Genomic DNA, 26,791 nt, shown 5'->3' with positions numbered 1-26,791 from the left:
TTGAACTCACATGCATTATTTCTCTCTTGCTTTTTCTTTCTCTCTCCCTTTGTTCATTTTCTTTCATGCGTCTTTTCATTCGTTTGTAATCTGTTCTTTCTCCCTTGTTTCCTATTTGAGTCTGTGTTTGTTACTTATTTTATTGTGATTATTTTTGTCTTCGTTTTCTCTTTTTTTTTTTCGGTCTTCTTAAGATTAATCCGATGACAAACGGCACCATTTGTATAATCATGCCAGTCTCGACGATCGCTGACTCGTAAAGCGCATGTACCATAGGTTTGCTTTTTTTTTTTTTCTTGTTTTGGCCATGTTGATTCTAATATTGACAGGCATCGAGGGTAAAAACACTAGTTTACAATTTCCATCCGATTCAAGAGAGATAACTCCTAAATATTTTAAGTCACGATGTTCAAAGAGGCCTAATAAATATTTAATATTATCAATTAGATGTTTTTCCTTCGCTTACACCGAGGAAAATATATCTAATTCATTTCACATGAACCATTGCGATCTTCCTTATTAGAGCATATAAAAAAATCACTGTTGGACATCATACGTGTTTTAATGACACCATGCCATGGAAAATGAAAATTAAAAAGAAAAAAGAAACACAAACTATTTTGATGCCTGAAGATGACGTTATATCGCGAAACAAAGTTGTTTTGAAATAAATGAATAATTATTTTTAAAAAATAATTTCCTGAAACTTACAAATTCAAATTAAATATCATTAAACTAACTAGACTCTTTAACAAGTTGAAAATGGGAAAAAGTTATAGACTTAGAATGAGTATTTTATGCCAAACATCTAAAGTAAATGTAATATTGTGGTGACTAATCCCCATTAATCACTGTTAATCTTTAACTGTGCATTGAACGGATACCATAATACTTATCTCGCTGCACCTTATCATAACAAAGGTCCATACAAAAATTCAACCAGATTGACGCAGTAGTTTTTAAGGAAAAATGAACCGGATAAGCAGATGACTAAGAGAAATATAATAGAGAAATGATTTAAATTTCAATATATTATTTAATTTTCTAAATATTAATAACTGAAAATTGTCTATAGATCGAGTATCCTGGTGCTACCATATCAGGCTGACTGAAGATACCGGCTTCTTGATCTAAAATGCACAAAACACTGATAGTTTGATTTTTTTTTTTCAATTTCCTTTGCGAAACGTAATCATGTTCCGCAAAAAAAAAGCAACATTTTTTTCTCTACAAAACAACTAAACCAAACACTATGAATAAATATGTGAAAATATAAAGAAGTAGGAGCATAAAACATTTTAAAATGATCGAGTTCGGCATTAAATAACTTGAAAGGGGGTGATATGCCGTAAACCAAATCAGCCAAACGAAATAGGCCGGGTATAGTATATATTAACTAGTATATAGAAATGCACATTCGCATGGAATAAATATCATAATTGAGGAGGAAAGCTGTTGTCTCTTTACTTAAACATTGATGGTGGTAATATTATAAATATTTAAATGATGCCTTTTTTTAATTTTAATTCCAAATTATAATATTTTGTGCAATCAAATGGAGCAGAATAATTTGATTTTATCTCTTTTGCAAAAATCACGTGACTAAGAAATCTTTTAAAAATTCATATTCATCAAAATCGTATTTGCATAAGAATCCGGTCGAGAGAAGCAATCATTTGTTTTCGAACGGAAGCAATATTTGTTTCATAAATCAGCCAATGAAAATCAAAAATTCAAAATCTTTAATAATAGATTAGATAATGATTGTTTCTGCATTTCAATAATTTTCGCGGCTTCCGTATTTTTGGTTAGCAAGAAAGCAAGAAAAAAAATAAAAAAAATAAAGAAATAATAATAAAAAAATGAGAGTCTTTGTATTTCTAAAATAAGGAATTAAATTTGTTAAAAGAAACCAAAATTATACGACTGCTGTTGCTGATAATATTTTGTCCATTTTTATGACATGTCCGGTGATTTCCTGTTTTATTTTGTATGTTTTAAAGATTTAAAGTTATTTAATGATAAAAAACAAAACCAATTATATATATTTTGTCATAACCATTGATTGACATGCTGTCTGCCCTACGGTATATCAATCCTTTGTTGGTTTGTGTTGTGGTCACCACTTTGTAGTGCCGCTCGTAGCTACAAGTAATGCATTTTGGATGACGATAGCATCTTTAGGTATTATCAAGAACCACACCAACATTTAATATAAATTGTGCATAAAAGTTATGTTATAGGGAAGGAATAAAAATGGAGGAGATATGCAGACGTCCATGCATAATAAAATCGAAAATACATGAAACATTGAAAGAATAGAAGGGTCACCAGTTAGCAAGTACAGAGTTCTGCAAATGACGAATTGATAAAACGAAATTTTCTGACAAAACATTTCTATATCTACAATTTTCTAAGCATATAGAAGTTATTTTTCAATGAGTAAAGGTTCATAGTGCAAACACGTGTTTGGTTAAAAAAAAGTCGAGTAAATAGACACAAGTCAAAATGTTATAGTTTGAATAACATGCGTATGTAAGTAATATACGTATGTGAGTATTTGGCAGCGTGGAATTGTGTGTATGTTGGTTTACCTTGTTTTTGTTAGTATATGTATAGTTGTGAGTAACAGTTCGTGTTTGTTCGCCTGACAGTCGTTAGTGTGTAAGAATGTATGCACAAGATAAATAAAACTTGTATGTGAATTATTGAGTTCTTTTCGCTTTGCCTTCTCTCGTCCTGGCCAAAGGCACCAGGGAGGGTTGTAGAGAATACGTTCTAGACGGCCAGCTAGTGAAATCTTGAGAAAACTGATTTTGTTGAGAGATCTGAGAAATGTTTCTAAGTTCGGATTGCCTTATTATTTTTTAGTAGAATAAGAAGACAAGTCTCATGTGAACGTTTATAATAACTTTATTTCGTGTCAACACGAGAAAAATCTTTGCTCTTTGCTGCAAAATTTTAAAGACCGAGACTTATACAGAACAGCTACCCACCAAAAACTCTTCATTTCCAGGACTTGTACAGAATAGCTATCCATCAGAAACTCTTCTGAAGTTAAACATGGCTTTCAATTCAAAATAAATTATTTCCTATTTTTAATTAACAGAAAAGAAAAGATTAATAAAAAGAGATAATCCTTGTATTTTTGAAGATTTATATTGATTAAAAGAAGCCAAACTCCTGCTGCTTATAATACTTTGGTTTGTTTCATGACATATCTAGTGATTTCGTGTTTACTTTTATCTCTTCTAGAGCTAATCTACCCTTTTGGAATTATTCAATGATGAAACACAAACCCTATGGAATTTTGGAATCATTGATTGGCTTGTTCTCGTATCCTACGCCATATCAATCCTTTGTTAGTCGTTTAATGGCAAATCAAAAACTTATTATAAATAACCTGACCAGTCAGGGTTGAGGACATGCGTTGCATATTGAGAAATGATATGAAAATGATACGATGGCTGTTGAATATGGGTCTTAAAATCAGGCTTAGATCTGATAACATTAGAGGAAGATTAGATGTGAATACACCGTCGACACACCGGTTCTGGCCAGATCACTAAAGTTAAGCAACTTTGAGCCTGGCCAGTACCAGATGGGTGACCATGAGGTAGAATACCAGACTGGGAAAACTGGTGCGGTCTATCCTTCTCTCAAGAGTAGGCAACCCATCTAGTGATGGTGTCACGATAAAAAAATACCCTTGATAGCCCTGTCGAAGCGTCAAGAATTCAACTACGGACAAGATTTAAAATATACTACAAACTTGTGTAGTGAGTTTAATCTCGGCTGCGGCCACGTGTTACGTGTGTTTTTTTTTAGATGTGAATATTAAGAGAGACGATGCAGGACAGAAGGCCTTGATGTTTTATCACGTCGAAAGAATTAATGAGAGTTCTTGTGTTAGCAGATATAGAACAGCTGAGGTAGCAAGGTTAATTGGTAAGAGAAGAGAAAAGAAAACGTTGGAGAAAATGCTAAAAATCAGGTGTAAGTATAAAGACTTGGCCAGAGTTAGATTATTTAGAAGTTAATTTTTAATATGTAGAATGAGCATTAAACCAAACATGATAATTATCCTAGTGTAATTGATTGTTTTTATGTCATATCGATCCTTTGGCGGCTATTAAATGTTCAAACACAATACCCATTGTAAATGATTCATTGTTTGACTAAGTTATTTTTCTATTTTACGGCATATCAACCTTTTGTAGATTTTTAATGCACAAACACATCGCTATTGTAAATACTTGATTATTTGAAATAATTAAAAATTAATGGTAATGCACAAAATTGCCATTGAAATTTTGCAAATAACTACATTTATCAAAATTATTACATATTAGAAACCATTAAAAATGCAATTTAAAAAAAAATCTAAATTGTAGAGAAAACATTCTCCTCAGGAAAATTTTCATTATTAATATTAATTTTTCGGGGGGGGGGGTGTCATTAGCCGTAAGTTCGTAGCAGGTGTTTCTGGTCTTAAATTTAACCCTGAATATTCGAACATGGCGTCTGTTCAACGGAAATTTATGAATAAAGTAGTTGCTTATATTAAGAAACATTGTTTAAATTGAAATTATTATTAGAAACCGTCAACAATGCAATTTTTTAACCTACAATTATAGATATTGGTTGCAGGCCGTACGGCGTTGCCCGTTGGTAAAATATGCATAACTATTATATTTTAATTATCTGAATATATAAATTTCCTATTTTCAGTATGAAAATTAGAGAAATATACTAGCAGGCCGCCCGACGTTGCTCGGTCGTAAAATATGCGCAAATATTATATTTTAATTCATACAGAAACTGAGACATATGCATGCAAGTATTATGTTTTTTCCAAACCGTCCATTTCTTGTAAGTAAAAAAAAAAAATACCCGAGCTGAGATCAAAACCAAAACCTAAAGACAGTGAGCCAAGTACGATAACCATTAAGTCAGCTTGACACGATCTTAAAAAAGTGTTTTCAAACCTACTTATTTTTAACCTAAGGAATCTGTCATGTAAACAATCTACACATGCGCATTTGTGAAACAGTTGACAAACAGATAAAAATCTGACGACCCCCACGTACCAAATTTTTTCAATTTTGACCCCTTAGCAGCCCTTTTTGTTTTCGGATGAAAACCGATCATAAAATTTTCCGCATGTCTGAATACTCTATATATTAAATTGTAAGTCTGTAGATCAGAAATTCTTTGAATATATGAGTTGAGAATTGTCCTCATTCACACGCACACACATTCTCACTTTTATAGATATATATATAGTTAATCTTAACCTGTTTTTTTGATGTCAACATATTTTAGATTATTTAATGCTGGAACACATGCGCGAGCCTTTTCTAGTCTCCCACAAAAACACGCGTTCACATTTCAAGCTATATTACTTATCATATACATACGCGCACACAAACATACGCATCCATGTCCACACACGTACATATATTCACGTTCGCGTACATACACTCACATGCACGTGTATATACACACACACTAACTTACACACATGTACTCACACACGTGCACACGTAAGTACGCATGGACAACGTTACTTCCCCTTTCAAAGGAAATCCACACATGCGCAAAAGACCACCGGAAACAAGTATAAAAGAAAGAGCAATAAGCGGCTTCTTCCTTTTAGGACCAACTTTCGAGCTGTACGGTCTACGGACCGACAGCATGCCTTTTCAGCATGCGTGCGCACGCGCGTACCTCTCACCACTTGCTACTATGTGGGATAAAAAGCCAACAGACAGTACGTACATTTTATACACTTTCTATCTCCATGAACTGGATTGACTTTCTCACTCTATTTCCCTTTCGTTTTGGTCCATCAACACAGACATGTGCGCGACTCTCTACTGAGCTTAACCCTCTCTTTCTACAAGCCGGCTTGCCACTTCGCGTTTCTCTATTGCATTCCCTTTTCCTTCCACGCGCGTAGTCGTCAACGGCTGAATGAACACGTGTACACCCAAGACTTTCATTTCTCAACAGAAAATAAACGACATGTTTATTTTATTCCAGCATTTGAGTTCTTTGTTTCCTTCATTCAATTCGTTTCATTATTTTTTTCTTGTAGCGAATTAGGGTATTTATATCCTGGTCCGCAACACACAGTACCTAATGCAACTGATTCATTAGTTGACGTGGTTTTGTTTATTTTACAGCATATTAACCCATTTCTAAGTTATTCAATGCCAAATACAATACTTATCTTGTATAATTAATATCTGCATGATAGGAGGTGACGGTGGTTAAGTCGTTAACGACATGGAATGACAACCTGGTCATGCTAAGTTCGAATCCAGTTCGTTCCACAGAAACGCTTTCATTTTGGAATGTTGGCAACTTTCATGCGATCCCTCAAATAAACACACAAGTTCTTTTAGAAAGAATTCTAACAATAAAGGACCGTTTCTAAAGTAATACCTCCTATTTTTTGTTCAACGACGTAAATTATAAAGGAGGTGGGCAAACAAGAAATTAATTCGGTTTATCATGTGCCGCAAGAAAAGATTTCGTATAGTAGTAGTCATATTTAAATCAAAGGGAGATAACTTAGTATTACTTTGTTTCTTTGTCTTTCCTTCTCATGTTTTCCTTAGTGCCATACTTTCAATCTGCAAAACAATGGATTTTATCATTCAGTGTAGTTAGAACACAGTACCACGGGGCTGTTTCCTGGTTGACTGTAACATTGCTGTTTTCAAACCCAATCTAAACACATTTCTTTTAAACAAATTTCTCTACTAATTACAGTTACTAATTACATAGTTACAAATCCTCTCGATATTTTACCGTTATCCTCGAGTGGTTGTGAGCCTTGATAAGAAATGTAAAAAAAAAAAAGAAATGAACCACCAAGACAAAATACACACACTATAGCCAAGCAAAAAGTCAGTGGATATCGTTATCTCCAATGTTATATCCAACGTTAATTTCATTACAAAATTAAATTCAACCATAATGCACTTTGATTCATGTGTACACAAGTCAGCCATTTCATTGTTTTGTCAAATTTTAAATTACAAAGTCGCCACCTAAAATACACCATGTTCGAACAAAGCGATCAAAGTGTATCTCTCCTAGCCCCAAAATGTATTTCATTGTGAAATTAAATTCCATCATAATGCATTTTAGTTCATTTGTACATAAATCACCTATTTCATTCTTTTGTTAAGTTGCAAATTAAAACATGCTATGCCCAACCCCCTTCTGCTCCAACAACCAGAAACACACATCATAGCAAAGCAAAAAAAAAAAAAAAAAAAAGCCCTTGAACATTTTTTTATAAAGTTAAATTCCATCTTAATGCATTTTGATTGTTTTGCTAAATTTTATATTAAGTACAAAGTATCCCTCACAAAATACATATCAAACAAATAAATTAATGAGTATCCCTCCCCTAACATTTTTACAATTACTCTTATCATAATTTAGGTTTAGCATATTTTGTGAAAAGAATCTTTCTGGCAAGAAATTGCTTTTTACTTTCTCTTAGTTTACTTAATTTTACCGGGCAATTGTCTTGAACCAATCATGGCAGAGACAATGCATGTCATTAATCACTATAACTGTGTATCTCTAGCAACTGTATTCCAACATTCACAATGACCGGTTAAGTAGTTTATGAGTAAATCTTATACGTGAAAATATAAAAACATATACATATACTTTATATGAATATATGGAATTTAATTGTGTAATGAAATACTTTTTTTCGGCTGGGAAATATACTCTTTGACGTTTTGCTCAAAAACAGTGCATTTCGTGTGGTGACTTTGTAATTTAAAATTTGACAAAAGAATAAAACGATTGACTTGTGTACAAATTAATGGAAATGTATTATAGTTGAATTCAATTGTGTAATGAAATTAATGTGGGTGGGTAATGTAAGCTATATTTAGTTTTATGTAAAAAATGTAAAGCCCTTTGAGAAAATTCAGATATCTTCGATGTTTGTAAACTTTTAATAAGTATTAGACATGAATTAATAAATGTGTGATGAATTAGAAATCGATGTGCGAGATGTACAAGCAGAATAAGCTACCCCTTTCTCTTTCTTGCTTTGATTTATTCTTTCTTCCTCTTTCCTTTTTTACTTCTTTCTTGGATGGGAATGTTGTATTTTTACATTGAGATGTAAAATGTTTTTGACTCCTAATGGGGGTAAATATTTATTTTATTGAAATAAATAAAATACAACAATAAAAATGTGGCACAAGGCAAAAAAGGGGGGGGGTAGGGGTTAATGTTGACTTAACTAATATAACGTTAACTTAACTAGACTCGTTCACCAAAATACCAGAATCACTCTGTGGACATTCTACTTAAAACCGAAAATTACAAATATATACATGATGTGGTGGGTTGGGGATAAAAATCTTATTTACAAAACGTATGAGAAATTTACAATGGAAAAAAAAATGGTGGTTAGTAAAAGGAACTCCCCCACTAATAATTGTGGCAGGTAGAAAGTTTTGTCAGTCGAAAAGATAACTGACTTTATTGAATAAACACCACAAAAATGGCCTACATCACTGACAAAACAGTCTATCCGTCACCTAATATGGCCAGGAGGTGCTGGGCCGAATCTCGGCCCCTCATCTGTCGGGCTGAGTGTCAAGAACGGATTCTTGACAAGTACGACTACCCTGTCTCCCTGTAGCCAAAGCATGAGTAATGGGGGTAGAGATTTAATTGCTGCTCACCACAGCAATATGTGGCACAAGGCCAGAAGGTGGGGATCCAGCAGGCTCCCCTAAAGGGGGGGCACTCCTGCCATTGTAAAAATTGCCTGAGTAACCCAGTCGGCATGCCCCGGTAAGGGCGCCTCAGGCAGTAAGCGATAAACTTACTCCACCGGAAAGTCCAGTGGCAAGGCCTGGGAAGGTGGACCTAGGTATTACCCAGGCGGTGTATCTCAGTCCGACAAGTGCTGGGCCGAATCTCGGCCCCCTCACCTGTCGAGCTGAGTGTCAAGAACAGATCCTTGATGAGTACTTCTACCCTGTCTCCCTGCAGCCGAAGCCGCTAGGAGACCTTCCCCATCACGAGTAATGGGGGGGGGGATGTGACGAATGGATTCACCAATCATTTTTATAACCACCGGCTGTGCTAAACAACCAATGAAAACCTTTAAAAATTATTATAAAAATTGTCGAATTTTGGATTCAATCAGTTCGCCGCCATCTTTGTTATTTTCAGATAAAGCTTTCACTTCGGATATCATAGCTTGTTCCCATTCTTGGTGATTTTCTGAATTAATCGCCTCATTATAACTTTCCGGTGCACTGTTCAACGACTAACAGTAATCCACGGTGTAATCTTGTATCTTTTCAATTTGTAAGAAGTCTGGCCTTTTTCGCTCCTTTATTGGGTATCGACGTGTCTGCTTAATATTTTCGTCAGAAGTCCTACTATAATTGTCATCATTATTAATATTTTCATTGTGATCGATTAAGATGCTAGGTAATATTTCACGCTTTTCATCCACTGGATCGCCATTTTTAAAATTTAATGTATCATTGAATTTTACACATCTAACCCTTTTTATGGCATTTTGGGTTGGAAAGTAGATTAAGTATGCCGGACTGTTTTTATCGTAATCTACGAAAATAACTTTTTCGCTTTTAGTATTTAGTTTACTGGTGTTTTCTAGAAATGCAAAACAATTAAAACCAAATAGATGCATTCTGTTCATTTTAGGTTTTACACCGCAAAACGCTTCATACGACGTTTTTCCTAGCCTCTTATTGAACGATCTATTTCTGATATATGCTGCTGCCATTAAAGCGTACGTTCATAAACTATGCACTAATTTCGATTCGATAAGTAGGCATCATCTCAAAAAGGGTTCGCGATGCCCTTTTAGTAGTGCCATTTTGGAAGGGGGAATATGGCGCAAATTTCTTGTGTTTAATACAGTGGTTAATTAATAGAAGTTCAAAGTCTTTACTAGTAAATTCAGTCCCATTGTCTGAGCGAATACATTTTACTGAACCGTACGGGGCAATATCAGCTAAATATTTCTTAGTGGCGAGGATAGTGTCGGATTTGTTTTTTAGAAAATAAACTATAATTAAACAGGAAAAATCATCAATAAAGTTCAAAACATACCTTAGATTATTTCTCCCCATCTGGCTGATCGGACCTGCTAAGTCACAATGCACAAGTGAGAGAATTTTCGTAGCTTTTTTTGTCTGGCGTTCGGCTTATATATTTTGTCATTTTCCCCTGTGCACACACATCACAGTTTTGGAGATCGTCTGAAGGTATTATTTTCATGCCTTCAACTACATTTGGTAATTTTTTAATATCAGCTGTAGTGTAGTGTCGTAGAATTTTATGCCAGGTTTCCAAGTCGTAACAGACAGTTTTTGAAGGAACCATACTTTTTAAATAATATAGTCGGCCATTTTCTTTAATGTCAAATACAGTTCCATTGGGGGATATCAATTTTGACTTGTTTTGGCCAAATTTTATATTCGCGCCTTGTTTAATTGCAGCCTGCACGGAAAATATGTCTTGCTTAAATGTAGGTATGAACAGAGCAATTTTTAGAATACAGTTACAGATTTCGCCTTTATTATCTTTTAGGGATATTTTAGCATCGCCTCTTTTCAAGATTATATCATTTATTTATCTATCGTCGGCAAGTTCGACAAAATGACTTTGTGGATTAAAGTTTGAATCGAAATTAATAAAATCAGATTCCTTGGTCATAACGTGTGCTGTAGCACCACAGTCTACAAGGAGATTTTTAACGTTTGTGGTATTGTCAAAGTTACATGTGAATAGAAATGTATGTTCTTCCTCAAAGTTCTCAATGTTTTTTACGGAGTCAATTTAGAGTGTTTATATCGAAATTGGAAACTTTTGTGGTTGGGTCGTCCACAATTATAGCAGATAATTTTATTCTTTTTCTTGGAAACATTACTTTTGGGGACCACGTTGGGGAGGGGTGTGTAATTTGATGGTGTCTGCTTTCGAGAAGCATTTTTGAACTTCATAATATCGCTGGAGTTATTATTGTCCCGGGCACGACGTTAAACTGTGACCGTTTCTACCTTACTAATCAAATTAACCAACTAACATATGTTTCTAGTTTTTGTTAAAAAAAAAAGAAGAAAAAAGTCACTTGTTAAAACATTTTCTTTGTCAAATAATTCTCCTAGGTAGTACCCAAGCGGTGTACCTCAGTCCGACAGGTGCTGGGCCGAATCTTGGCCCCTCACCTGTCAGGGTGAGTGTCAAGAACGGATTCTTGACGAATACGACTACCCTGTCTCCCTGCAGCCGAAGCCACTAGGAGACCTTCCCCATCACGAGTAATGGGGGTAGTTATTTATTTGGTTTCCACCTCACCAACATGTGGCAGAAGGCCGGAAGGTGGAAATAGGCAAGCTCCCCTAAAGGAGGGGCACTCTTGACTCATCAAAAATTGCCAGGGCATCCCCGTCAGCATTTCCCGGTCGGGGCGCCTCAGGCGACAAGAAATTAACTTGCCCCACTGGAAAGCCCGGTTGCAAGGCCTGGGAGCGTGGACCTCCTAGGTAGTACCCAAGCAGTGTACCTCAGTCCGACAGGTGCTGGGCCGAATCTCGGCCCCCTCACCTGTCGAGCTGAGTGTCAAGAACAGATCCTTGATGAGTACTTCTACCCTGTCTCCCTGCAGCCGAAGCCGCTAGGAGACCTTCCCCATCAGAGTCCTAATGGGGAATGTCACGAATGGATTCACCAATCATTTTTATAACCAACGGCTGTGCTAAACAACCAATGAAAACCTTTAAAAATTATTATAAAAATTGTCGAATTTTGGATTCAATCACATCGCCGTTAACTACGCCACGGACCGCATTTGATTCTTGGCCGCCATCTTGGTTACTGCCAATTACTGATCTGAACTACGCTGCCATCTTTGTTCAACATAATGTCTGAAAACTTGACAATAAGGTACCCCTTTTTCTTTCTTGCTTTGATTTACTATTTTCTTTTTTACTTCTTTCTTGGATGGAAATGTTATATTTTTACATTGAGATGTGATTCAGATGAATACCAATGTTATTCTTTTTCTTTCTATGCTTCATTAGGATATGCTGTCTTAGTCACTCCCATAAGCTACCAATTTTCAACCAATTGAAATATTTCAAAACCTCAAAAAGTAACACCTATATGCGAATGTAGTATGAAATTCTTCAAGCCTATGAAACAGTGGCTTGATAAACAGAAATTCAGAGTTCTTCCTGGCCACTGTGAAACTTGTCCTTTAAGCCTGATACTGGATCTCCATTGAACACAAGCCACCCAGAAAATAAACCCTCCAACACACACACATACACAAATACTCAAAATCAAACTTTGAAACGAACTTTGTCTATTTCCTATACCTGAACTTTAAGACTTCTCAATAAAGTTTGTTTTTTTTCAAAGTATTTGTTATATTTCTTTAAAACTGTTTATATATAAATATATTTTGTTTGCTAATACATGTTTCTTACCTCCTTCCCAAACCCCCATTGTTGAGTTTGCATTTGATAACGGGTGACCCATTCATGTTTATATTTATGTTGTTCAGTCGCCAATTTAACTATGATACATATTTATCGTTAGCACTGTTCTTGGAACTTTCCAAAGACTTCAACAAAATACACTACATTTAGCCAAGAGCCGTACTACAAATATTCTCTGAATTTCACCTTATTTGGAATATTATAAAGAGATTTCAAGAGACATAATATAAGCCCAACCTTCCATTTAGAAATTCAGATATTTCAGATTTACATTAAATATGATCCATACTCATTAAACACCAATCAAGTAAGGTTCCCTGATTTAATTATTTTTCTTAAGATTCCTTAAAGTTGAGCCTTAAATTTTAGACATTTTCTAGAATAAAAATCATGCAATGGATATTGATTAATAATGAAATAAGGATTCTAAACATAAGGTTTAGCATCATTATATCTTTATTTTAATCTTTGTAATCGGATGTAAAAGTGGTGCAAAACTGTATTGTTTGAGGAATTGATTTTAATAGGCATTCACCTAGTATTCTCATAGGTGAATTCTGAGGAAAATCTAGACTTGTATTATTTGAATTCTTTGTACTGGTTTCATCTTGAATGTTATTTTCACAGCGTTTTCATCGATGTAACCTCCAACGTTCTTCAAGTGTATCTTGTCAAACTCGGGAATCTTTCTATCAAACTCATGAATCTGTACAGAATTTCGAACAGAATACTTTATTTAATCCACGAGAATAGCATACTCTTGTTCCATCAGCCAGGACTGGGTAGAAGGCCTAAGTAATTTGCAATTGTATTTTGAGTGACACTCATATTAAGGATTGAACCTTCAACCTCGAGAAGAGTGTAACTTACAATTCAATCTTACCAAGTACTTTATTTACTATGCCACACATCCTTGTGGATCTAAACTATTCACTTCAAAAGGTTTTACTAATTTTGATGATATTTAAAACATTCAAATGACATAAAATTGTAGAGATTATGAGATTATTATTCAAACATTCGACGGCGCCATTAAGGTTGTTGTATGTTCTAGGAAAACTAGGATTGTCTGGAAATTGAATGATGCAGACGTCATAGAATGTTGGTTAAATTATTGGAATCTCTAAAACAGCCTAAAGGAACTTTGGATCAGAGATGATGTAAGAAACACCAGCAGGTATATTCCTCTTCATGTGTCGATCATGAGGTCAGAGATGCCTGCAAAGAAAGGCTGTGATTCAACAGGCAACTTATGCACAACATCAGCTGGACTGAGAGAAAATCTTATAGTCACCGGCTGTGATTCAACAGGCAACTTATGCACAACATCAGCTGGACTGAGAGAAAATCTTATAGTCACCGGCTGTGATTCAACAGGCAACTTATGCACAACATCAGCTGGACTGAGAGAAAATCTTATAGTCACCGGCTGTGATTCAACAGGCAACTTATGCACAACATCAGCTGGACTGAGAGAAAATCTTATAGTCACCGGCTGTGATTCAACAGGCAACTTATGCACAACATCAGCTGGACTGAGAGAAAATCTTATAGTCACCGGCTGTGATTCAACAGGCAACTTATGCACAACATCAGCTGGACTGAGAGAAAATCTTATAGTCACCGGCTGTGATTCAACAGGCAACTTATGCACAACATCAGCTGGACTGAGAGAAAATCTTATAGTCACCGGCTGTGATTCAACAGGCAACTTATGCACAACATCAGCTGGACTGAGAGAAAATCTTATAGTCACCGGCTGTGATTCAACAGGCAACTTATGCACAACATCAGCTGGACTGAGAGAAAATCTTATAGTCACCGGCTGTGATTCAACAGGCAACTTATGCACAACATCAGCTGGACTGAGAGAAAATCTTATAGTCACCGGCTGTGATTCAACAGGCAACTTATGCACAACATCAGCTGGACTGAGAGAAAATCTTATAGTCACCGGCTGTGATTCAACAGGCAACTTATGCACAACATCAGCTGGACTGAGAGAAAATCTTATAGTCACCGGCTGTGATTCAACAGGCAACTTATGCACAACATCAGCTGGACTGAGAGAAAATCTTATAGTCACCGGCTGTGATTCAACAGGCAACTTATGCACAACATCAGCTGGACTGAGAGAAAATCTTATAGTCACCGGCTGTGATTCAACAGGCAACTTATGCACAACATCAGCTGGACTGAGAGAAAATCTTATAGTCACCGGCTGTGATTCAACAGGCAACTTATGCACAACATCAGCTGGACTGAGAGAAAATCTTATAGTCACCGGCTGTGATTCAACAGGCAACTTATGCACAACATCAGCTGGACTGAGAGAAAATCTTATAGTCACCGGCTGTGATTCAACAGGCAACTTATGCACAACATCAGCTGGACTGAGAGAAAATCTTATAGTCACCGGCTGTGATTCAACAGGCAACTTATGCACAACATCAGCTGGACTGAGAGAAAATCTTATAGTCACCGGCTGTGATTCAACAGGCAACTTATGCACAACATCAGCTGGACTGAGAGAAAATCTTATAGTCACCGGCTGTGATTCAACAGGCAACTTATGCACAACATCAGCTGGACTGAGAGAAAATCTTATAGTCACCGGCTGTGATTCAACAGGCAACTTATGCACAACATCAGCTGGACTGAGAGAAAATCTTATAGTCACCGGCTGTGATTCAACAGGCAACTTATGCACAACATCAGCTGGACTGAGAGAAAATCTTATAGTCACCGGCTGTGATTCAACAGGCAACTTATGCACAACATCAGCTGGACTGAGAGAAAATCTTATAGTCACCGGCTGTGATTCAACAGGCAACTTATGCACAACATCAGCTGGACTGAGAGAAAATCTTATAGTCACCGGCTGTGATTCAACAGGCAACTTATGCACAACATCAGCTGGACTGAGAGAAAATCTTATAGTCACCGGCTGTGATTCAACAGGCAACTTATGCACAACATCAGCTGGACTGAGAGAAAATCTTATAGTCACCGGCTGTGATTCAACAGGCAACTTATGCACAACATCAGCTGGACTGAGAGAAAATCTTATAGTCACCGGCTGTGATTCAACAGGCAACTTATGCACAACATCAGCTGGACTGAGAGAAAATCTTATAGTCACCGGCTGTGATTCAACAGGCAACTTATGCACAACATCAGCTGGACTGAGAGAAAATCTTATAGTCACCGGCTGTGATTCAACAGGCAACTTATGCACAACATCAGCTGGACTGAGAGAAAATCTTATAGTCACCGGCTGTGATTCAACAGGCAACTTATGCACAACATCAGCTGGACTGAGAGAAAATCTTATAGTCACCGGCTGTGATTCAACAGGCAACTTATGCACAACATCAGCTGGACTGAGAGAAAATCTTATAGTCACCGGCTGTGATTCAACAGGCAACTTATGCACAACATCAGCTGGACTGAGAGAAAATCTTATAGTCACCGGCTGTGATTCAACAGGCAACTTATGCACAACATCAGCTGGACTGAGAGAAAATCTTATAGTCACCGGCTGTGATTCAACAGGCAACTTATGCACAACATCAGCTGGACTGAGAGAAAATCTTATAGTCACCGGCTGTGATTCAACAGGCAACTTATGCACAACATCAGCTGGACTGAGAGAAAATCTTATAGTCACCGGCTGTGATTCAACAGGCAACTTATGCACAACATCAGCTGGACTGAGAGAAAATCTTATAGTCACCGGCTGTGATTCAACAGGCAACTTATGCACAACATCAGCTGGACTGAGAGAAAATCTTATAGTCACCGGCTGTGATTCAACAGGCAACTTATGCACAACATCAGCTGGACTGAGAGAAAATCTTATAGTCACCGGCTGTGATTCAACAGGCAACTTATGCACAACATCAGCTGGACTGAGAGAAAATCTTATAGTCACCGGCTGTGATTCAACAGGCAACTTATGCACAACATCAGCTGGACTGAGAGAAAATCTTATAGTCACCGGCTGTGATTCAACAGGCAACTTATGCACAACATCAGCTGGACTGAGAGAAAATCTTATAGTCACCGGCTGTGATTCAACAGGCAACTTATGCACAACATCAGCTGGACTGAGAGAAAATCTTATAGTCACCGGCTGTGATTCAACAGGCAACTTATGCACAACATCAGCTGGACTGAGAGAAAATCTTATAGTCACCGGCTGTGATTCAACAGGCAACTTATGCACAACATCAGCTGGACTGAGAGAAAATCTTATAGTCACCGGCTGTGATTCAACAGGCAACTTATGCACAACATCAGCTGGACTGAGAGAAAATCTTATAGTCACCGGCTGTGATTCAACAGGCAACTTATGCACAACATCAGCTGGACTGAGAGAAAATCTTATAGTCACCGGCTGTGATTCAACAGGCAACTTATGCACAACATCAGCTGGACTGAGAGAAAATCTTATAGTCACCGGCTGTGATTCAACAGGCAACTTATGCACAACATCAGCTGGACTGAGAGAAAATCTTATAGTCACCGGCTGTGATTCAACAGGCAACTTATGCACAACATCAGCTGGACTGAGAGAAAATCTTATAGTCACCGGCTGTGATTCAACAGGCAACTTATGCACAACATCAGCTGGACTGAGAGAAAATCTTATAGTCACCGGCTGTGATTCAACAGGCAACTTATGCACAACATCAGCTGGACTGAGAGAAAATCTTATAGTCACCGGCTGTGATTCAACAGGCAACTTATGCACAACATCAGCTGGACTGAGAGAAAATCTTATAGTCACCGGCTGTGATTCAACAGGCAACTTATGCACAACATCAGCTGGACTGAGAGAAAATCTTATAGTCACCGGCTGTGATTCAACAGGCAACTTATGCACAACATCAGCTGGACTGAGAGAAAATCTTATAGTCACCGGCTGTGATTCAACAGGCAACTTATGCACAACATCAGCTGGACTGAGAGAAAATCTTATAGTCACCGGCTGTGATTCAACAGGCAACTTATGCACAACATCAGCTGGACTGAGAGAAAATCTTATAGTCACCGGCTGTGATTCAACAGGCAACTTATGCACAACATCAGCTGGACTGAGAGAAAATCTTATAGTCACCGGCTGTGATTCAACAGGCAACTTATGCACAACATCAGCTGGACTGAGAGAAAATCTTATAGTCACCGGCTGTGATTCAACAGGCAACTTATGCACAACATCAGCTGGACTGAGAGAAAATCTTATAGTCACCGGCTGTGATTCAACAGGCAACTTATGCACAACATCAGCTGGACTGAGAGAAAATCTTATAGTCACCGGCTGTGATTCAACAGGCAACTTATGCACAACATCAGCTGGACTGAGAGAAAATCTTATAGTCACCGGCTGTGATTCAACAGGCAACTTATGCACAACATCAGCTGGACTGAGAGAAAATCTTATAGTCACCGGCTGTGATTCAACAGGCAACTTATGCACAACATCAGCTGGACTGAGAGAAAATCTTATAGTCACCGGCTGTGATTCAACAGGCAACTTATGCACAACATCAGCTGGACTGAGAGAAAATCTTATAGTCACCGGCTGTGATTCAACAGGCAACTTATGCACAACATCAGCTGGACTGAGAGAAAATCTTATAGTCACCGGCTGTGATTCAACAGGCAACTTATGCACAACATCAGCTGGACTGAGAGAAAATCTTATAGTCACCGGCTGTGATTCAACAGGCAACTTATGCACAACATCAGCTGGACTGAGAGAAAATCTTATAGTCACCGGCTGTGATTCAACAGGCAACTTATGCACAACATCAGCTGGACTGAGAGAAAATCTTATAGTCACCGGCTGTGATTCAACAGGCAACTTATGCACAACATCAGCTGGACTGAGAGAAAATCTTATAGTCACCGGCTGTGATTCAACAGGCAACTTATGCACAACATCAGCTGGACTGAGAGAAAATCTTATAGTCACCGGCTGTGATTCAACAGGCAACTTATGCACAACATCAGCTGGACTGAGAGAAAATCTTATAGTCACCGGCTGTGATTCAACAGGCAACTTATGCACAACATCAGCTGGACTGAGAGAAAATCTTATAGTCACCGGCTGTGATTCAACAGGCAACTTATGCACAACATCAGCTGGACTGAGAGAAAATCTTATAGTCACCGGCTGTGATTCAACAGGCAACTTATGCACAACATCAGCTGGACTGAGAGAAAATCTTATAGTCACCGGCTGTGATTCAACAGGCAACTTATGCACAACATCAGCTGGACTGAGAGAAAATCTTATAGTCACCGGCTGTGATTCAACAGGCAACTTATGCACAACATCAGCTGGACTGAGAGAAAATCTTATAGTCACCGGCTGTGATTCAACAGGCAACTTATGCACAACATCAGCTGGACTGAGAGAAAATCTTATAGTCACCGGCTGTGATTCAACAGGCAACTTATGCACAACATCAGCTGGACTGAGAGAAAATCTTATAGTCACCGGCTGTGATTCAACAGGCAACTTATGCACAACATCAGCTGGACTGAGAGAAAATCTTATAGTCACCGGCTGTGATTCAACAGGCAACTTATGCACAACATCAGCTGGACTGAGAGAAAATCTTATAGTCACCGGCTGTGATTCAACAGGCAACTTATGCACAACATCAGCTGGACTGAGAGAAAATCTTATAGTCACCGGCTGTGATTCAACAGGCAACTTATGCACAACATCAGCTGGACTGAGAGAAAATCTTATAGTCACCGGCTGTGATTCAACAGGCAACTTATGCACAACATCAGCTGGACTGAGAGAAAATCTTATAGTCACCGGCTGTGATTCAACAGGCAACTTATGCACAACATCAGCTGGACTGAGAGAAAATCTTATAGTCACCGGCTGTGATTCAACAGGCAACTTATGCACAACATCAGCTGGACTGAGAGAAAATCTTATAGTCACCGGCTGTGATTCAACAGGCAACTTATGCACAACATCAGCTGGACTGAGAGAAAATCTTATAGTCACCGGCTGTGATTCAACAGGCAACTTATGCACAACATCAGCTGGACTGAGAGAAAATCTTATAGTCACCGGCTGTGATTCAACAGGCAACTTATGCACAACATCAGCTGGACTGAGAGAAAATCTTATAGTCACCGGCTGTGATTCAACAGGCAACTTATGCACAACATCAGCTGGACTGAGAGAAAATCTTATAGTCACCGGCTGTGATTCAACAGGCAACTTATGCACAACATCAGCTGGACTGAGAGAAAATCTTATAGTCACCGGCTGTGATTCAACAGGCAACTTATGCACAACATCAGCTGGACTGAGAGAAAATCTTATAGTCACCGGCTGTGATTCAACAGGCAACTTATGCACAACATCAGCTGGACTGAGAGAAAATCTTATAGTCACCGGCTGTGATTCAACAGGCAACTTATGCACAACATCAGCTGGACTGAGAGAAAATCTTATAGTCACCGGCTGTGATTCAACAGGCAACTTATGCACAACATCAGCTGGACTGAGAGAAAATCTTATAGTCACCGGCTGTGATTCAACAGGCAACTTATGCACAACATCAGCTGGACTGAGAGAAAATCTTATAGTCACCGGCTGTGATTCAACAGGCAACTTATGCACAACATCAGCTGGACTGAGAGAAAATCTTATAGTCACCGGCTGTGATTCAACAGGCAACTTATGCACAACATCAGCTGGACTGAGAGAAAATCTTATAGTCACCGGCTGTGATTCAACAGGCAACTTATGCACAACATCAGCTGGACTGAGAGAAAATCTTATAGTCACCGGCTGTGATTCAACAGGCAACTTATGCACAACATCAGCTGGACTGAGAGAAAATCTTATAGTCACCGGCTGTGATTCAACAGGCAACTTATGCACAACATCAGCTGGACTGAGAGAAAATCTTATAGTCACCGGCTGTGATTCAACAGGCAACTTATGCACAACATCAGCTGGACTGAGAGAAAATCTTATAGTCACCGGCTGTGATTCAACAGGCAACTTATGCACAACATCAGCTGGACTGAGAGAAAATCTTATAGTCACCGGCTGTGATTCAACAGGCAACTTATGCACAACATCAGCTGGACTGAGAGAAAATCTTATAGTCACCGGCTGTGATTCAACAGGCAACTTATGCACAACATCAGCTGGACTGAGAGAAAATCTTATAGTCACCGGCTGTGATTCAACAGGCAACTTATGCACAACATCAGCTGGACTGAGAGAAAATCTTATAGTCACCGGCTGTGATTCAACAGGCAACTTATGCACAACATCAGCTGGACTGAGAGAAAATCTTATAGTCACCGGCTGTGATTCAACAGGCAACTTATGCACAACATCAGCTGGACTGAGAGAAAATCCATGATAACTGATCTACAACATTGGAATGTCCGCAGATGAAGTTGACTTTTTTTTATATTTTATTTTTATTTGCATAAATTCTCAGAAATCAATGAGCTCCTTCTTTTATGAGATACATAGATAGGCAAATATCCCATTAAACTTCTCCTTTATCTCTCAAACGTTGAGTTATTAAACGTTAGAAGTGAAGACATTAATTTTTATCTCCACAATTGACAACTTAAATATTTTGTAGCATATCTTCGTTTTCAGATTCTTGGTCTTACCGGATTCCAGAAAAAGAATTCATCTGGTCTGGTAAAGTATCTAGATTAGTGCTGTAACTAGAAGCAACAAAATTTGGAGAATGTGCATGATTCCATATATAAGTCGATGTGTAGGATACTAAGAGGATTTTATTTGGACTTCAAAACACAATATTGTTTTGAATATTTGGTCAGGGTTAACTTGTAGGAAAAATATCCTCATGCTAACTAGTCCTGAAAAACCTCTGTATTGAAAGATCTTAGGCACACAAGAATAGTGTCTGATAGGCATTCAGATTCTCTGAATTGCTAGAAGTGTGTCTTGTTAATGTGTGAAAATTAGAAACATCATGCAAAACAATTGATAAGTTTCCTCTTCCATCATAGCAAAATAAAAAAAGTTTCATGGATCTAACTATGGCTAGACGATCCGCCACAGGACCTACATGACAATAGCATCACGGTCACAGAGTAAGCTGGACGCCCACAAGTGTTGCATTTGTTCTGACTAGTTACTCCATCAATAGCTATTCAGCTACGTTGTGAAATTCAGATCCACAAAACACTGATATTGACGTCGTTAGTCACATTTTTAGATAAACGTCATTTGGCATTATTTCTGTTTTGCCAGAAAATGCTGTTTAGATTTGAAGGATAAAATCGGATGAGCCTGTTGGCTGAAACGAATAACAGAACATAAAATGAACGAGACATTTTTGTCTTATAAAAATATAATTTATTTTTAACATTCCATTTTTATCAAATAAGTGTTGCTACATGATATTCATAACCGACTTGAACTGCTGTAGTCAGAATAGTTCCGTAGACACGTGTTAGTTATATTTGTTTTCAGTTTATGTAGGTTTGCTCACATGACCCCTAACGAAGCAATGGTCAGGTGTTACTTTTTGGCCAATACATATGGCTTAAAGGGGCAAAGGAAGATAACGACTCTGATAATTCTAAGGGTGTCTTATAAATTACAATGATAGATATGAAATGTGTTCTTTTTTATGATTGCTTAATTTCTTTCTACACTGCTGCCTTGTGACAATATCGTCCTGATCATAAGGTCATTGTAACAAAGGGAGTTTTGGGAGTCTTGGAACAATCACTGTTACATTTGTTCTGACCTGTTGCCCATCAATACCTCTGCACCCACGTTGTAAAGTTCAGATCCACAAAACTGTGATAGTGAACATTTATAGATAAACGATTTTGGTGTTATTCCTCTGCTTTGTCAGAAAAAGTGTTGTCTTAGATACGTGACTGACCGTCATCATTAAGCTTTAATCGTTTCCAAGAACAATAATTGGGTGTTATTTCAATATTGTTGATCTAAAAACAGCTTGCAAATTTAATCAATTATTATACCAATCAGCTCATTCTTCAACATTTACTTTCAGAGCATTGAATTGTCAGAAAAAGTACATCTTGATCGGCAGAACTTTAGATACAGCTTAGTTGATGGCATCCTTCAACAACAGAGCCTCTAGACAATTTTACAGAAAAGTTGGCATTGCCTGCAAGAGAGCTGAGGTTAAGTCATGCTATTCTCCAAGTTTCGTTACTCTACTCAGCTCAAAAGGTCGGCTCTCACGTTTTTTATGGCATCTACGAGAGTGTTGTTAAAATCTGTTATTTCTCCTCTTTTAAATGATTTTCAGGTTATTTCATTTGCTAGTCTTCTTGCAGACAATGCTCTTCTTGATGATTCTGGTGCTGTTCTTCCTGATTTTCTTTTACAAACTCATCATTTTCTTGAGTCTGCGATTGTTACTCAAAATGGTTGCCAGGGTTCTTGACCCGTCTAAAGCTTCGATTGCTGCTATTGTTCTATGTTGTTCTGCTCTTGACTTTATCCAATCTCTGTTTACCCATGCAGAAAGGCATTGGAAGCAAATAGGCACACAAGGACTTTGTTGATTTTTTCTTTCTTTTCCATGAGCCGAGCCAGCAGGTCTTGGTAAGTGCAGTGGACAGCATTTCCGAGATGGCTGGTGTTGGTAGGCACAGTGAATGGATAAGTGTCTTCCTTCACCATAGCCAAATAAAAATGTTTCATAGATCTATCTCGGACTAGATAATCCACCACAAGACTTATGTGACATACTGACATAGCCACGGAGTAAGCTGAAGTTGACAAGTGTCACATTCATTCTGATCAGTTACTCCATCAATAGCTATTCATCCACGTTGTGGAATTCAGATCAGCAAAGTTCTGATATTGATGCCGCTAGTCTATAACATTTTTGGATAAGCATCTTTTGGCATTATTTGTTTTTTCAGAAAATGCTTTCAGGGACAAAAACGGATGAGTGTGTTGGCTGAAAGGGATAACAGAACATGAAATGAACGAGATATGTTTTGTCTTATAAAAATATAATTTATTCTTTACATTCCCTTTCTATCAGATAAGTGTTGCTACATGATATTCACAATTAACCCAGACGGCTGCTGCATCCCAAATCTGACTCGACCTCACTCGTGTGATTATTTTTCACCTGTTCTCCATTTTTTAATTATAAAATAGGGCAAACATTTTGGATCTCTCGATAAAGCTACTATTCGCTTGTGCAAGGAGCATTGTTGTCACATCTGGGCTGGTGCACTAGTTTCTCCCTCTGAAGCAGGTTGCCAAAATAATTCTAACCTAATGAGTTCCATAATGTCTGCCAAGCTCCAGCCTCTGTCACATCATCACAGCATTGCATCCCTGTGCTTGTTTTACAAGTACTTTCACATAATGTTCTCTGGTGAACTGCATTTGTATCCTTTCAACTCGACAACAGCAATATACTACTCCTTTTGTTCCTAGATGCAAGAGGATTTTCTACTATATTAGTTTCTTGCCTTAGCTTGCTTGCCTTTGAATTATGCCTCTGCTTCCTGCTTCTCTGCATGTACCAATATGCAAAAATTTAAATATAATGTGAACAAACACCCTGTATCATAGGATATTATGCGTCATAAGATCCCATTCCTAGTTATTTGATTTAATCAGGAGTTACACTTCATATGGATTTATCCTTAGTGATTTTAGCACTTGTATTACATGCTATAAACAAATACCTGACGAATCCATATAAAGTATTGAAGTGAATTGAGAAAGTAGAAAGCAAGTCAGACCCCCCCCGCTTTTAGTCGATTTGCATAATGGGTCGATTTCCTTATTTTTTCTTTTTGTTTTCCATACGTCTTTTCTTATTTCTTTTCTTAAACTTTTCAGCTTGAGACGTTTCCTTTCTTTCTTACTTCTTTTTTTAATTTCATCGATTAAGACATTCATTTATATGGATGTGAATATTAGTGCAAACACTGACGAAGGGTAATTTTTCTCCTTCAAGAGAGCGAACACTCGTAATTAATAATCTGACATAACGTTATTCTTGCAGACTTTTTGCAAAATCTACATATTTAGTTTGATCACAAATTTTCTATTCTGTCTAAAATCTTTATGATTTAAAAACACTCACAAATACCAATGAATGATGAGTTTATTTACTTGAAGTATTTTTTTTACATTATTCTTTTCCAGCAAATACGTACTTTCATATTTTAGTTCTTAATATTCACGTTCTTCAGGCATTCCTTAAATGAACAGCGTAGTTAATAAAATAATGTACGTTTTGAGTGGTAATATATTTATATGTGTTTTCTTTTAACTTCTACGACCGTACAAAATAGGCTTACTCTGCATTTGAGGAGTTGTTTTAAAGCAAATAAAATTTTAAAATAACACAAAAAAAAAAAAATAAAATAAAATAAAAAATAAATACGACTTCCGAAACAATTACTGGCCTTTGTTAATATCATGTCTCAAGTGGTTCTCTACCAAAATAAGATTTATTAGCTCTGGGCCATCTTCCTATGCATCAAAACACCCTTACGCCTCGGATCTAATGCATATGGCTTCGAATTACAAAAGCAACATTTAAACATTTTAAGGATTCTTTTCTTTGCCCACTAGAAAATAAATAGAAGATTACTTTCTATAACTAGGTGTATTTAACTGATAAATACACCGTTTTGTTGATACAGCTTTATATAATTAAGACTTTTTAATTTGTAAGTTTCTATTGTACATATATTATTAACGAAACTAATAATTTCCTATTAATTTCATATAGAAATAAAAAATAGCATATTCCTATAGATTTCATACTGGAAATAGAAATTTAGTATATTCCTAAAAATTATCTACTGAGAATAGAAAATTAGTATGCTCCTCAAATTTTTAAAATGTAAATAAAAATTCCTATAATTTTCATACTGTAAACAGAAAATTAATCTATTTCAATAATTTTAATACTAAAAATAAAACAGCATATTCTTATAATTTTCACGCTGTAAATAAAAAGTTAGCATATTATAAATTTCATATTAGAAAAAGAAAATAGTATATTCCTATAATTTTTATACTGCAAATAAAAGAAATAATATATTTCTATAATTTTCATACTGGAAATGAAAATAATCATATTCTTAAATTTCATACTAGAAAAAAAAGTATATTCCTATAATTTTTATACAGAAAAAATAGCATCTACTATTATATAAAAGAAAATTTGTCTGTGTGTGTATGCGTGTGTGACGGCTGGACGGATTCTTTTGAAATTTTACAGAAAGGTACTTGATATATCTGAGAGTGTTTTTACGTAGGCTTTGTATCGAAATGCATCCGATAAGTAATGGAACTCGATAATCGAAAAACAAAATCTGATTAACACTTTTACGAAACCTAACATCACAAGTGAATTTGAGAAGTTTTATCAGCGCACAAGCAGAAAGGAGCAGCCTATAAAATCAACTGAAGTTTTTTTTATAAGACAGGAGCGTGTTTGAAATGAATGTTTCTTTTTAGAGCACAATTGAACCATGATACTTAACTGTTTTACATTTAACTTTAATTCAAGTGATTATGTGAAAATAATTTCATAAAATCAACAGTTGGTTCTTTGATAAGACAGCGGCGCGTTCGAAATGTATGTTTCTGTTTAGAGCACAAGTGAATCATGATACTTGACTTTTGCATTTTAAACTTTAAGTAAAGCCATTATTTATAGATAGTTTTATAAAATTAACAGTAAATTTTCTCCTGTGTAATATAGACTACAACATATTGTGGACTAAGTCACTGTGGGGAGGCATGTGAAGGTTCCTCCCGGTACTCTGAGGAAGTGGGGTCCCTAACTAGAGCAGGCAATCAATCGATTTGATTAAATATTGGGCGATTTCATCGATTTTGATGACAAATTATAGGAGGGTGGAACATTTGTTGATCTTCTTTCAATCCCGGAGAACGTCGGGCCTCCCTGCTAGTATTCTTATAAATTTCATACTGGAAATAGAAAATTAGTATATTCCTATAATTTTCAAATTGAAAATAAAAAATTAGTATATTTTCATCAATTTTATACTAGAAAAGCAATAGTCTATATATCTGTAAAAGTGAGAATGTGCGGGAGTGTGAGGACAATTCTCAACCTATATACTCAACGAATTTTTAAACTACAGACTTGACATTTGATATATAGGGTATTCAGACACGCGAAAAAGTTTTTTAATCGGTTTGTATCCGGAAAAAAGGCGGCTAACAG

General features: G+C 36.9%; 1 protein-coding gene across 1 annotated transcript in view; it reads left to right on the top strand.

Moving 5' to 3' along the window:
* Positions 1-22,996, top strand: part of LOC145262843 (uncharacterized) — a 244,232-nt gene extending 221,236 nt beyond the window's left edge. Inside the window, exons 3-4 of the mRNA XM_080119835.1 lie at positions 21,199-21,243; positions 22,859-22,996. Coding sequence (XP_079975961.1) covers positions 21,199-21,243; positions 22,859-22,996 — 183 coding nt within the window. The remainder of the gene's footprint in view (positions 1-21,198; positions 21,244-22,858) is intronic.
* Positions 22,997-26,791: the final 3,795 nt, after the last annotated feature.

This window comes from Euprymna scolopes, chromosome 3 (assembly GCF_053919585.1).
Source record: "Euprymna scolopes isolate OS-2025 chromosome 3, ASM5391958v1, whole genome shotgun sequence".
Classification (NCBI taxonomy): Eukaryota; Metazoa; Mollusca; class Cephalopoda; order Sepiida; family Sepiolidae; genus Euprymna; species Euprymna scolopes.
This window is presented reverse-complemented; position numbering and strand designations above follow the sequence as displayed.